Source organism: Scaptodrosophila lebanonensis, unplaced genomic scaffold (assembly GCF_003285725.1).
Source record: "Scaptodrosophila lebanonensis strain 11010-0011.00,11010-0021.00 unplaced genomic scaffold, SlebRS2 tig00000043-arrow-pilon, whole genome shotgun sequence".
Lineage (NCBI taxonomy): Eukaryota > Metazoa > Arthropoda > Insecta > Diptera > Drosophilidae > Scaptodrosophila > Scaptodrosophila lebanonensis.
Genome location: NW_022060545.1, coordinates 3,136,596 through 3,150,569, shown reverse-complemented (window position 1 = coordinate 3,150,569; position 13,974 = coordinate 3,136,596). Strand labels below are relative to the sequence as shown.

Genomic DNA, 13,974 nt, shown 5'->3' with positions numbered 1-13,974 from the left:
GGCTGGCAGTTGGAAAGCAAACGGAAAGGGGAAAAAGAGAAACGCTGCAATAAATGCTACCAACCGCTTCCATTGTTACCTTTAGTTTTCCGGCATGGGGAGCACGTTAATGAAATTTTTATACAAAATGTCTGTGCGCTCGTGCGTTTTGTTAAAAGCTGACTAAAAAGAGCCGAGCGGAAATGTGCAAGCTGCGCCCAAAAGTGCTGGCGAGTGTTCGCAATTTCTGGCAGGAGCAGGCGTCGTGTCGATGGCCACTCAGCAACCCTTAAAAGTAGGCAACAAAAAATTTATTGCAATTGACTTGGCAGCTGGCAGAACTGTTGCGCATCCTGGGGGGAAGCCCGCCAAGAGGCCTTGGCCAGGGTGGCGCAAGGTGAGTCAGCAGCCAAACCTCCACCACGTCCTGCCGGTGGAGGCTGTTGTTCTGGCCAGCGTTTAGTGACGTAGTACATGATTTTAAAGATTAGCTACACGCTGGGACAGGGGCTTTAAAAAACATTTGAAATGAGGCACGCTTGGCTTCACGCCCTTTTGTGTTGTCATTTGTTTGCTTAAGGGAAGTTTTGGGGCAGCGCATTTTCACACCCACATGGAGCAGAAGAAGAACGACCAGACATTCATTTTTTATGCAATGCCTTGCTGAGCTCACGAAATTAAATTGATGATGCACAGCAGCAAGTGGGAAAACGAAAAATAGGACTACGCATCCGTTTTGGGGGTTGTACGAGTAGGCACATGGAAAATGCGATGTATGTATGCCCGATTATGTACTGAGGCTTGGAGCTTAGCCCAACGGGTTCAACATGTTCGAGTGGCTTTTTGTAATTTTCAATTGACTTTTGTTAATTATGGGCGTCTGTTTGTTCGCTTCCACAACCTAAAAGGGTTGGCCAATTTGGTTTAATGGGCTTTTGATTTAGTGGCAAGTGCTGAGCAAGAGAGTATTTAAACAGCGTCGTTCAAGTATCGATTACTCTTAGCCTCTTTACACTTCGTTGCATCCTTTCAAGCCAATGACTTTTTAGCGGCCATAGAATTTACAAATATTGGGGGAGTTGCCGCAAAAAAGTTGCATCCATATTGAATGGGTGAATGGGTTTGGAAAACAAAAATTAATGCATAATCATAAAGAATTGTTATACTTTCGCCGCTAAATAGAAATTGCGTTTACTTAAAGCTTAACTAAGAGTCGCTTAGAGCAATTTGTTGTGAAGAATTGAAGTTATATCTGACTGCCTAATATATGAATTTTCATTTATAATTTATGGAGGAAGTTATTTTAATGCAGTTTAAGGGAAAATGAAAAAGGCATCAGTTGTAAATAATTAGCTAAGACTTTGAGCTAACAAGTTTGGGGAAAAACATTGGGCTAGCTAAATTGATTCACTATCAGTGGGAATATGCTAAGTACTTTACAGCACCACCTTTTGCAAAACTAACTAACAACAGTTGAAAAGTAATTTTCAAAGACTGATTCATAAATATCAAACTTTATTACTCATAAAGGCTTAAAGTGGAAAACAAACACATACTTTTACATTTCTTCGAGATTTTTAGAGAGAAAAGCCAATAGTGTTTCTTCATCCTCCACTTCTAATCAGTGGAATTATGAACAAACTTGCATAAAATGTGTTAAAAAACTCAGCAATCTACATTTATTCTCTGGACTTATTTGCTTTAATTTTTTAAATTTTTAATAAAAGATAGATAATCCATATTCCAAATAGCCTAATAAAATTAAAGCCGCTTTTAGGATTAATAGCTACTATCTCTTAAAATGTTTTTTACGTAGTTGGGAAGCTTTGGTTAAGAAGGAGAATACCGATTACATAGATCTGTGAATGCTGCTTGAAATCCAGTGAAACGAAAGCTTATATTAAATATGTAAGTATATACAAGTATCCCGTTTTTATTTGCAACTTAAAGTCAGCTTTAGGCGACCACAAGCGATGCCTGTCCACTTGGCAGGCTTTATTTGATGGGCGCCAGGGACAGCAACTACTTGACTTGATGAACTGCCTTCCTGGCTGCTTGGCTGCTTGGCTGCCTGTCGTTTCATCTGTCTGTCAAAAAGCACAAACACAAAGCCGAGGGACATACGCATTCAATTCCCCAAGCGCAGCTTAGCACAACAATAAAATGAAGTGCAGCATAAAAACAGAGAAAAAAGAAACCCGGAAAATAAACAAGGACAGCAGCGACAACAACAAAGTGTAAGTGCGTTGTGCATAAAATATGCGCCGCAAGTTATAAGCCACAAACAAAATGGAGTCACTAGTCAATATGCTAAAGGTCATGGAAATGCCAGCCACACACACACAAATAGACACACACCAGCATAAAAATGGACTTAGACCAAAACATAACCTAAGGCAGGCAAAAGATATTTGAGCGTCCACATGAAAATGTTAAACACACTTTATGTTGTGGGGGTCGGCCCAAGCGGTTGGATTTGGGCGCCAAGACCCACCGTGGGGCGAAATATAGCCAAACAAACGATGCCAGCTCAAGCAACCGAAAATGACGTGCCGAGGACTGTGTTGCCAACGACTACTAGGATGGAAGGTGGATGTGGAGGACATGCCTGGCAGGGATAAGCAGACGGAAGTGAGGAAAAAAGAAAACAACGTGGCCAGACCCAGGCCCAGGCACGTAAGCAGTTTATGCGCCCACCCATATCTCCCCTCAAGAAGCAAAAATAAGAACTGAGAGCCCCCCATTTTTTGGCTGCTGCTCGCTCGCTCGTGCGTTGGTCCTGCCAGCCTGCTTGTTTGCCTGCCTGCTTGCGATTTTGGCAAATACGGCACCAAATTGCCGTTTAAATTTCTCCCATTGGGGGCAAGGATTGGGGCGGCCTTGAAACATTATTATGACGGTTACGACTGTGGCCGTACGTTCTTTGGGGTTTGTCAAAACATTCCGGCCAAACAATGCCAACAACTTTATATACAAGTATATATAGTAGTATTGTATATTTGGAGTTGTGGCTGGGCTTGTTCTGGAGCCTGGCAAATGCTAACTGGAAGCTATGTCTCCCATTGGTGTCTGGCCTCGTTTGTCAGGTGGCGTCGCAAGACTCCCTGGCTTTGTTTATCGACAGATATATGCGTCTGGCGGCAGTAAGCCGGAACGGGCGAACATTTGTTACTTTTTTTCGGTCTAGCTAATTAAAAGTTGTTCAAGGTACATGCAAATTTTGCCGCTGGCTACCGACACGTGCCACTGAATACATCAAGTGGCTTCCAAGGAATATAAGACAGAGTTTTTCTTTTTTCTACCCAACGCTTGTCAAAATTGTCGAGTATTGTTTTGTGTGTTTGTAGGAAGCAAACTGTGGAAAACAAGAAAAATGATTGTGGACATGTTCCCAAGACATGACAAGCAATTGGTTCAAAGAGGTTCGAGATGCGTTTGCATAGACATTTGTATGAGTTGTAATGTTTGGGAAAGTTTCTAACTATATGATGCAGAATGGAGAATAAAGACTTCTGCTGAATGGAAAAAGTATGCTGAGTTTTTGCATTTGTCTTAATAACGTATGAAATATATATATATATATAATATAATTTGAACTAATAATTTTAAAAAGATCTGCAATTATTCATAGCGTGTATTTTACAAATTTTAATAAAACAGAGAGTATGCAATTTCCTCATTTCATAAAAGAAAGCGAAACATTAGATCTATATAACCTAAAAAGCCACCAGATTCCCTATGATTCTTTACTTAAAGTGTTTGTTTATAAATTAATATGGGATTTACTATTGAAATTCGTCAAAAAATAACTCAACTAATAAAAGTTAATCATATGTAGGTATAATTTGTATTGGAACTCACGTAGGGATGTCTCTTTTATTGCTTTAACTAATGAAGTCTCAATCCTTAATTGGGCTTCGCTAGAGAACTTTTATGTGATGAGAACCTGTGCAGGGCGTCAGGTGCTAGGACTCTCTGTAGTTAATAGAAACGTCATGCCACATATACATGCTATACAGGTACGAGTATACAAGTATATCTTTCTTCTGTTTTGGAAACTGAAATTTCATCTCCGTTATTATTATTCATAGTGTGTATTTTACAAATTTTAATAAAACAGAGAGTATGAAATTTCCTCATTTCATAAAAGAAAGCGAAACATTAGAGCTATATAACCTAAAAAGCCACCAGATTCCCTATGATTCTTTACTTAAAGTGTTTGTTTATAAATTAATATGGGATTTACTATTGAAATTCGTCAAAAAATAACTCAACTAATAAAAGTTAATCTTGCCATATGTAAATATAATTTGTATTGGAACTCACGTAGGGATGTCTCTTTTATTGCTTTAACTAATGAAGTCTCAATCCTTAATTGGGCCACGCTAGAGAACTTTTATGTGATGAGAACCTGTGCAGGGCGTCAGGTGCTAGGACTCTCTGTAGTTAATAGAAACATCATGCCACATATACATGCTATACAAGTACGAGTATACAAGTATATCTTTCTTCTGTTTTGGAAACTGAAATTTCATCTCCGTCGAGTAATTCATTGTGTTTTCTGTGTGTAGCGCATCAAAATTAACTGCTAAAATATTAGCAAAGCAACCCATCCATCTGACGTGCCAGAGCTATTGCGTGGACCTGAAGCTGCCAGTTTCTCCACAAGCGCCGGTGGCGCATAACAAAAGCAGGCAGCAGAGAAAAAAAAATGAAGAAAAATTGCGGCATGTCAGTTAAAGGCACAACAACAATAAAGAGGACAAACAGACAACATGAAGAAGACGTCGCTGCCAGGAGGAAAATGTAATAAGTGTGTCTATTTGTTCGCAAATATTTCATTTCCTTTGCCTTTTGTCGCTCCAAATGGCCATCCACCCACCCACCAATACATACACATACACATCCACACGCACACACAATTCCAAAACTATGTGTGCGTGTGTGTTGCTCGAGCTGATGACGTTTTAGTTTATGTTATGTTATAGTCGTGATTTACACAAGACAATAGCAAATAATGCTCGCATTAGCCTTTTCATAATTTGAACAAATGTTGTTTGTTGATACACCGAAAAGAAATAGTTCAGTAAATTCTTATAAAATCTGATCACACAAAAAACAATCATTAATAAGAAATTATGCATAATATTTTCCATATTTTAGATCGTTCCTAGTATGGTAGTATTTGCTAAACAATTTGATCTAATATATTGTAAATTTTCCAAATCGTTTTGAATCTGTAATAATTTATATTGAAGAATAATGTTATAAGGTCTCTGCCTCTATAATCGGTCCATTTAATATATAATTAATTTATACAAATTAGAGTATCATATGATAGATGAACACTGGAAAATGGTTTTTAATTATAAGTTAAGCTTTAGATGACGATATTTGCCACAAAGTTTGAATAAAATATTGTACCATAGACGATATAAAACTGTTTCTGTTACCATCTAAGCCAATATTTGCTTCTATTGCCTGCCAGTTTTGATGACTATTGCCATTTTCGGTTACTGAATCCAATTAGCTCAAATGAATCCGTTATGTTGAAGGCCAAATCAAATATATGCTATTTCCGACAGCTACCTTATATCACAGCAATTTCTCCCTCAAAAAAGGATCGAATTCATCGCTTTATTTCGATACGATCTGAATGTGTGCTTTTGTTTTGTTTCCTGTGTACACTTTTATGGATGTTTACGAGCCGGCGACAATGGCGCCGCAGCCATTGAACTTGCCGGAAATTTAACTAATAAATGTAAATAGGCAGCAACAAAAAGGATAAAAATGGCGTGTGCAATTTACAAAAATGCATAACATTTATGGTGGCTGGGAAGCGAAAAAAGAGCGCACGCAGCACATGTTGCCCGAGCGAAGCACTGAATGTTATTAAAAACAATATAAACAACTTGCCAGGACACAGCAGGAAGCCGTCGCCATGTTGTTTATGCGTGTGGGTGCGTGCGGGTATGTGTGGCTGTGTGTGCGTTTAAACAATGAAAAGTGGCGTAAACCACAAAGTACCACTTGCCAGCAAGTGTAACATGTTTAGTGTGTGGGAACACGAGCTGGAGGAGGGGCACGAGCAGGCACAACTTGGAGCGCAATTTTCAAATTGACTTTTGCACATGTTGCCATCGCACAGTGAGTCCTTCCCTGGACAAAGTGCAAAAAAATTGTTGGTAATGAACACAAATTGAATACTAATTAATCCTATTGAACTATAAAAAGCCTGCAGTCCATCATCGGTTCGAGTTATTTCTTAGAATTATTAGAAAAGGTTATTAAATTTTTGACAAAAACTTTAAATTAATAGTGATTCAAACACATTCTTGCGGTTTCGCAATCCAAATATTATCATAATAATATTTTGTTTGATTGCAATGCCTAATGAACGATATTTTATAATTTCATATTTAGCAGTTATTTATTGAAAATCTTAATTTTAATTTTTGTTCACTTCGCACACACATTCGAAGCACTGTTCGCTCCCGCAAAATGTAGAAGAGGCAAAAATAAAAGAAAAACTGAACACAATAGCTGCACATAACGGTTAACCACAAGCTGTGCAAAAAAGCCCATGTAGAAGATGAAGTCGAAGCCGGCCAAGTTGTAGAAAAACAAAACAAAAACACAAAAATGCATTTGCGGCTGTGCTAAAACGTGCCAATTGAGCGCGTGAGTCGCATAAATAAATGCCTCTTAGCCTGCTGCTGGTTTCTGACTGCTGCTGTTGCCACAAAATAACTTGGCCAAAAGTTAAATAAGCATCAGAAAGGCATTAGGTGGAAAATATGCAAGCATAGCTGATGAAATATTAAATTGTTACTCATGCGCTTTAAAAAACTGAGCATACTTTTTAAACTAAGCGATGATCCTGCTTGCGTGAATTGGTATATCGATTATTGTGTTTGCTCAGCGATAGGTCGACGCTTAACAACACTCAGTTTACAGTGCTGCAAACGATCACAGCATTTATTTCTGCACACACTCTCACATACATTCGCAAAGGGGTAGGCAAGAACAAAAGAGCGCGCTTGTGTGAGTTTGTGTGCACGAGAGAGAGTGAGAGAGAGAGAGGGAGAAAAAGAGCGCAAAAAAGCAAGCCGCACTGACAGCCACAGCTACAACGGCAAACGGCGTCAGTGGATTTAGTTTTGTTCGCTGAGTGCGCGTAGTTCCAAGTTGGTTATTTCTTTCTCGCTTTTTTTTACCCTTGCGCACTTTCCAAAGTTAATAACAATTATTATTTAAAAACACACTAACAAATTAACAAAACAAAGAACAATAAGTTAAGCGCGGAGTGCGAACGCTGGTGTGCGCAACATGTTAATGACAAATGTGCAGACGCCGCTGAAATTGAGCATTAAAAAGACACAGAATGGTGTAGTCGCAGCTGCGGCTGCGTCGGCGTCAGCGTCGGCTGCGCTGGCTCGCAATGGCAACAACAATGCTGCGGCCTCGAACATTGACGAAAGCGAATCTGATGAAGAATCCGATCTGGATATTGAGGAGGAGGATGATGATTTGTTGGACGCGGAAGTTGACGATGTGGTGCTTCAGATTGATAGCGAAGAAGAAGCGGAGTTGGAGGCCCAGCGCATTCGACTGGATGACATGAAAGCCGCAAAAATTGCGGCCGAAGTAGCAGCAGCGGCAGAAGCTGCAGCCGCAAAAACAGTAGCAGCGACAGCAACAAGAAAAACATCAGCGCCGCAGTCCCAGGTCAGTAACGGTAAATGCGCGATTGTGCAAACGAAGGCGCCAGCGCGCAAGAGGCGTGGGCGTCCCCCAGGCAGCAAAACACGGAAGCCGCGCAAAAACTCAAATAGCTCTCTGGCCTCTACGAGCACCGTAGCCTCCTCGGGCGTAAGCGTCTCGGAAGCTTGGCAGATGTGCGCACAAATCTATGCAGATGAAAAGTTGCGTCGATTCGTTTACAGCTGCATGGGCTGCACTCTCCACTATAGTATCGATGTCGCGGTAGCTCAGCACTGGCGAGCACAACATAACCCTGAACTGGATCAGGACCACTCAAAGCCTCTGCGGAAACGCGGAAGGGCTAAAGCTGCGGCGGCGACGCCGCCAGTATGCAACGAAGAGGATTCACAGCTGGTTGGTCTCAGCATCAGTGAAATGAAGCAGTGCGCTCAGCTCCAATTACTGATCAATGAAAAGCGATTGCAGCAACTGTGTCGGGAATGCAATGCACAGTTCGACCAATCCGATGACTTGTACACGCATCTCAGGGAACAGCATAATGTGTTCCAATTGCTTGTGCCCAAGGACGAGCCAGAGGAGCAACAAGCGCCCCCAGTCCCTGCTCCCACACCACCGCTAGCCATGGTCACCATACCATGCGATCTGACTCTGACAAAAACGATTCCGATGGCATTGCCCATACCAGCGCCTGAGACGCCGCCGCCGGAGCAAGATCCCAAAGAGGCGGAAGTTAAGGAGCCAGATGTCAAGGAGGTGGAAGTTAAGGAGCCAGATGTCAAGAAGGTGGAAGCAAAGGAGCCAGAGGTCAAGGAGGTGGAAGTTAAGCAGCCAAATGCCAAGGAGACGGAAGTCAAGAAGCCAATTGTGCAGGAAATAGAAGTCAAGGAGCCAGATATTAAAGAGGTGGCCCAGAAGCAAAAAGCCCAGGAGCCGATGATCAAGAATCTGATAGCCGAGGAGCCCGAGGCCAAGGATCAAAATATAAAGCAGCCGAATGGCGAGGCAAATGATGCTAAAGCGCATAATCTCAAGGAGCCAGATGCCAAAAAGCAAAATCTAGATAAGTCAGGCACTATTGATAATGATTATATAGAGCTGATTGACACAATGGTGGCAGATATAGAAGAAAAACGGCTACCAAAGCCAAACAATCCCAGCGTAAATAAGATGGTTATTAAACTGCCGCCAGCCAAGCGTCCGGCAGCTCGTGCGAATCGCAAGCGCAGCAGGGCCCAAATAGAACAACCCGAGGTAAATAAGGTTTGGCTATATTAAAATGCTTAATTATCATCATAATTTCAATTTAATGTTCTTGCAGGAGTCGAAGAGCGGAAAACGCGTGCGCAGTCGCAAGTCCGACAAATCATCAGAACCGACTGTGGAGCCACAGAGCGAGGAGGATGCTGAACAGAAAAAGGAGGCGAGTCAAGAGAAGGAACAGCCAAAGGACAATGTTGAGCAGGAACAAGCGAAGGGACAGAAAAAAGAGGAGCAGCAAACGTTGGATGATATTAAAGAGGAGCCAGAAGCTAATGCGGAATCAACTAGCGTACGACGCGACCGCAAAGCACGTAGCTTCGTCGACTATGTGATGGATATAAAGGACGAGGATGACGATGCCGATGCAGATTTTCAATGCAGTTCGACCAGCGCAACAGTGTCGCCCAATGACAGCATGGAGCTGAACAGCTCTACGGATAATAGTCAACCAACTAAACGCTCACGTCACGCCGACTCCATTAAGCGCGAAGCTTCCATGGACTCTCAACGCAATCCGAACGCTAAAGGCGAAATGGTCCACACTTGTAATCTGTGCAGCAAGACCTTCAAGCGATTCTCTCGCATGCAGGATCACCTACGTCTGCATACTGGCGAAAAACCACATGTGTGTGGCCAATGTGGACGCGCCTTTCGCTTGAAGATGCGGCTGGCCGAGCATCAGTTGCGTCACCGTGCTGAAAAGGCTTTCAAATGCGAGATCTGCGCATTGCCACTGGCGACCAAACAGGATCTGACGCTGCATATGCGGCACCATAAGAACGATCGCCGATACAAGTGTGACTGTTGCCAAAAGGCGTTTGTACGCAGTTCCGATTTGGCCATTCATGTGCGCGTCCACACCGGTGAAAAGCCCTATTCGTGTGATATCTGCGGCAAAGCGTTCCGGGCGCGCCAGAATCTTGTAGTCCATCGACGCACCCATCTTGGCGACAAGCCTATTCAGTGTGAACTGTGCGACAAGCGCTTCTCGCGCAAGATCGACATGCGGGTACACATGCGAAGACATACAGGTAAGTTTTCCAGAGTGAACAGCAATTTTGAGATAAACACGGAGATTATTAATTTCAATGTTTCAGCTATTCAGTTGAAATCATGATTGGAGTAATTTGGCGTGACCAACCACTAATATTTATATTTTTCTTCAAATGTCTTCCACAGGCGAAAAACCCTTCACGTGTGAGGTTTGCAAACGCGGCTATTCGTCGCGCGTCAACCTGCAGCGACATCAGGAGCGCGAACACGATCCGCAAACGACGACAGCGGCAGAAGCAAGTGCACAAAGCGAGGAAGAAGTGGCGCCGAGTGAGAGTAAAAAACGGCGCACGCGTCGTCCGCGTCGGGAGAAGTTGCAGCAAAAGATAGCCGCACAAGAGAAACTGCTGGATGAGCTAAAGCGCACGCTTGTCGCATTGCCCGAAGAAGAAACGCTGGGCTCGCTGGCAGAGGCCAAAGTCAATATTGAGGATATGGGGCCGGCCGATGCGGGTGCCGGATGTGGAACACAGACAGCGCAGCTTTCAGTCACTGTTTCCATGCAAGTGGAGCCGGTTAAGTTGTCCGATAGTGCCGCCAGCGGTACGGTGGGTCACGACGACGTCGATCTGGAACTTACGCCGGAAAAAGAAAATGCTCTTTCCAGTTCTCCAGCGGCGACTGCAGTTAGCACTCAAAATGGGAAGCACAACAAGACTAATCGCAAGATAACGAGTTATTTCACGGTTGTGGGACAGCAGGCAGAAATTTAAAGACTTATGAACGTGGAGGGCCCTCACGCACACATTACTTACTCATTAGTTTCTACAAATATTTAATTTAGGACACCATTGTACTTCAACATTTACATTTCTGGGTAGCGCACACCTCGCAGTTGAACTTGGTTTGATAATTTTACATGAGCTTTTATACTTTACATCAGGGATTAAGTATTTCATTAATCGCTTTTACTAAGTTTGAAATTGAAAAGAGTAAGAAGGTAGATTGAATCGAAATTTGTTATAAATTGAAAACTTGAATTTTTAAACACAAGTGAAATGAATGAAATGGTTCTAGTAAGTGGCATTTCGATGATTGACGAATATTGAACGAAAGAAAAACACAAAAAGACTTCTTTTTAAAAGCATTAACTTATAAAAACAGCAAGAGACTGCAAAGCGTTTTATATACGAGTAAAAACTTTTACAAACAGCGAGACAGAGTCAACTACAAACAATATAGCATTAAATAATATTGAAAAAATAGTTATAGGTTAAGACATAAATCAGTTTAACGTATAAATTGATGACTATTTGAATGCGAAATGAAATGGGCAGATTGAGCACACAAAGGCATTTCTAATATTTGGCAAACACATTATGTTTACTCATTCAATTGATTAAGCTCCGAAAAATAGATACCTATTAGTCCATAAAACACTTATATAGTTCATTGAACGTGTAGATTAACTCAGCTGAATGAAATTTCTTATTTGTAATAAAATAGTTTATGAAATGTATTAATGTATTAGAGACATTAATAAATAATGTTAGAAATGCCAATTAAACAAAACGATTTGCCCATTTAATGCTTTTTCAATTGGCTTTCATGTTTTAGCCCCCATGAATTTTACACTTATAAATGTTAATTTAAAATAAAACCGCAAATCGAAAAATATTATGAAAACAAACAAGCGCACATGGGCAAAGGTTCAACATATGTAAACATTTTGTCAACATGCGATTCCCATTTCTGCGAATTTTAGAAAAAGGGAAAGAAAAAATGAACCTAAAATATTTGTAATTTCATTAGTTTTATAATTGAATGAACTGGATGGCGCAGACATAAAATTAAAAAGCGAATTACTAAACCATGCAGTTTATGCAAAAACTCCAATTACATACTCAAATTCCAAAATAGTTGTAATTACATAGAATTACGTTTATATATACATTTGATTGTAATGTTAGGATTTGCGTGTATTTTACACAGCTCTCTTCAACTCTATGCAACTATCTCAATCGCTGCTTAATATATTTATTATTTACACTTATTTACTTAATTTAATCGAATACCATTTACATGTATTCTAATTTCGAATGTAAGTTAAGCAAAAAGACACCGCATGGAAATAGCGAGAAGAACGAAGTCAAAGAAGTAGCAACAATTTTTCATTTGTGTTGCAATTCATATTTTATAGTATATACTTTATAAAGATAAATATTGCATACATTTAATTTACTTTAATTACAAAACAGTCCAATGAATATATAAGTATACATATATAATTAAATTTACATATTTTGCATAAAAATTAATGCCTGTGAGTGAAACGAAATGAATTCCATGTGTTTGTTGCTCTTCATTTCACAAAACCTAGAGCGGGGGTTGCAACACACCCCTTCACAATTGGCATTGTTCATCTGGTGGTGCGAGAGCCTTTGATTTGGCTTTTATTTTATGGTCGGGCAGCTGCTGCTTCCCCTGAGATTCTGTCTGTGGCAAATGTCATAGTTCATTTGAAATGGGGTTGCGTGGTAAGGTCTGATGTGTGGTTTAGTTTTGAAAAGGGGGTAGTTCTGCGAACATGGGAAATGAAGAAGAGAGTATATGGAGTGAAGAGAACACGGTCTATTACTCGATCTGAAGAGCATATCCAAAAAGCTATTTTAAAAAGTACTAAGGCGAGGGGTGAATGCATAAGACTAAGCGGGGTGTTCTTTTATCGCATCTAAAGAAAATTACATTTTCTTTAAAGAGTAAATATACAGTCAATACTAAATATGATTTTTCTATACAAGTACGTATTTATTTTTTAATTCTCCAATATAAATGTAATTGGAAAGTTCTACTTTCGTTTTAAAATATTAATATTTAAATGTGGTGGCACTCATATAGACATCTGTATATATGTAACTTGAAATTTAAAGTCTCACAAAGGACAATAAGGGATAATATCGAATAAGAACACGGAAATTATTTAAAGATTCTTATTAACTAAATTTGCGCAATATTTGAATATTCCTCGCATATATATTTTGAATTTACACTTGAAATTATTAACTTTTCTTTAAAGCAGTTTCATTTGTATACATTTTCTTGGCCACAAACTCGCTTGATTGCTTGATATTGTTACACTAGCCCAGCACTTCTTTGTCTTTTGTTGAAAAGTTAAAAAAACAACAGCGACGAAAGCGCCATCAAAACAGTAACAACAAAACAAAAAAGTCTTTCAGTAAAATCAGCAAAACAATAAACCGAAAAAAGCTAAAAAATGAAACTAAGCAAAACATGGTAAACAAAAAAAAAAAAAATTGTTGCTGCAATGCGAGTGTTTTGAGTTTCAATGCAATATTACGCATACGACGTGTGGTGCGCAGTTTCAATGCTATTCACTGCCAAAAGATAGCCAACGTGACAAAACATACGTACATACATATATACATAGCCGCATGCATATGCGCAGTTTTTTTTTTATTTGTGTGTTTTGTGCAAAAATATGCAAATTAATGTACGACTTTTGCCGTTACTGTTGTTTCTTTCTTTGTTGTTGTTGTTGTTGTCGTCGCTCGCTCGCTTGGCCGTCGTGTAGAAAGCGTAAAAAGTGGGCAGCAAAGCGACAAAAGCGCAAACAAGACAACGGCGAAAAAATACGTATACATATTATTTGGCTGGTGGTCGGAGAAAGAAAGCCGAAAAAACGAGTATACGCCCCGTTGTACAGTCAACAAAGCGATGGCGGCAGAGGCGGCGGCAAAGCGTGCTTTCATGTATGTATGCATGTATATATGAGTGTGTAAAAATGTGTGTGTGCAGATCGCTTCAAGCCAACCATCCGCCTCATCGCCAGCTGCTCAATGGCTGGCAGCGTCAGCAAATTCATAGTGTTTTTAATGCTTGTACGAGTATGTTGTGGGCTTTTAATTGAATTTTGTCGCAACTTTGCCGTTATATTTATTCGCCATGTGTTTTAATTCAGAACTACCAATACATACGAGCACATACATATATACCATG

At 40.4% G+C, this 13,974-nt stretch overlaps 2 protein-coding genes across 3 annotated transcripts in view; one reads left to right on the top strand and one right to left on the bottom strand.

Annotated features, from left to right (window-relative positions):
• The window catches only part of LOC115622419, a 29,952-nt gene that overhangs the window by 1,655 nt on the left and 14,323 nt on the right, over positions 1-13,974 (bottom strand). The window lies entirely within an intron of this gene.
• On the top strand, positions 7,130-12,212 carry LOC115622418 (GDNF-inducible zinc finger protein 1). Of its 2 annotated transcripts, none has more exons than XM_030516351.1 (3): positions 7,130-8,964; positions 9,023-9,995; positions 10,144-12,212. In XM_030516351.1, the coding sequence occupies exons 1-3, from the start codon at positions 7,309-7,311 to the stop codon at positions 10,728-10,730; spliced, it is 3,216 nt and encodes a 1,071-aa protein (XP_030372211.1). In that variant the 5' UTR covers positions 7,130-7,308; the 3' UTR covers positions 10,731-12,212. The 2 variants fall into 2 exon arrangements, with proteins under 2 accessions (XP_030372211.1, XP_030372213.1); XM_030516353.1 differs by having other exon boundaries at positions 7,131-8,955.

What these genes read in the sequence shown, in the direction of transcription:
- LOC115622418 (XM_030516351.1), top strand. Translation starts at nt 7,309, where the DNA reads ATGTTAATGACAAATGTGCAGACGCCGCTGAAATTGAGCATTAAAAAG. An exon ending in AACAACCCGAGGTAAATAAG is followed by an intron (nt 8,965 to 9,022) that starts GTTTGGCTATAT and finishes ATGTTCTTGCAG; the next exon opens with GAGTCGAAGAGCGGAAAACG. An exon ending in ACACATGCGAAGACATACAG is followed by an intron (nt 9,996 to 10,143) that starts GTAAGTTTTCCA and finishes TGTCTTCCACAG; the next exon opens with GCGAAAAACCCTTCACGTGT.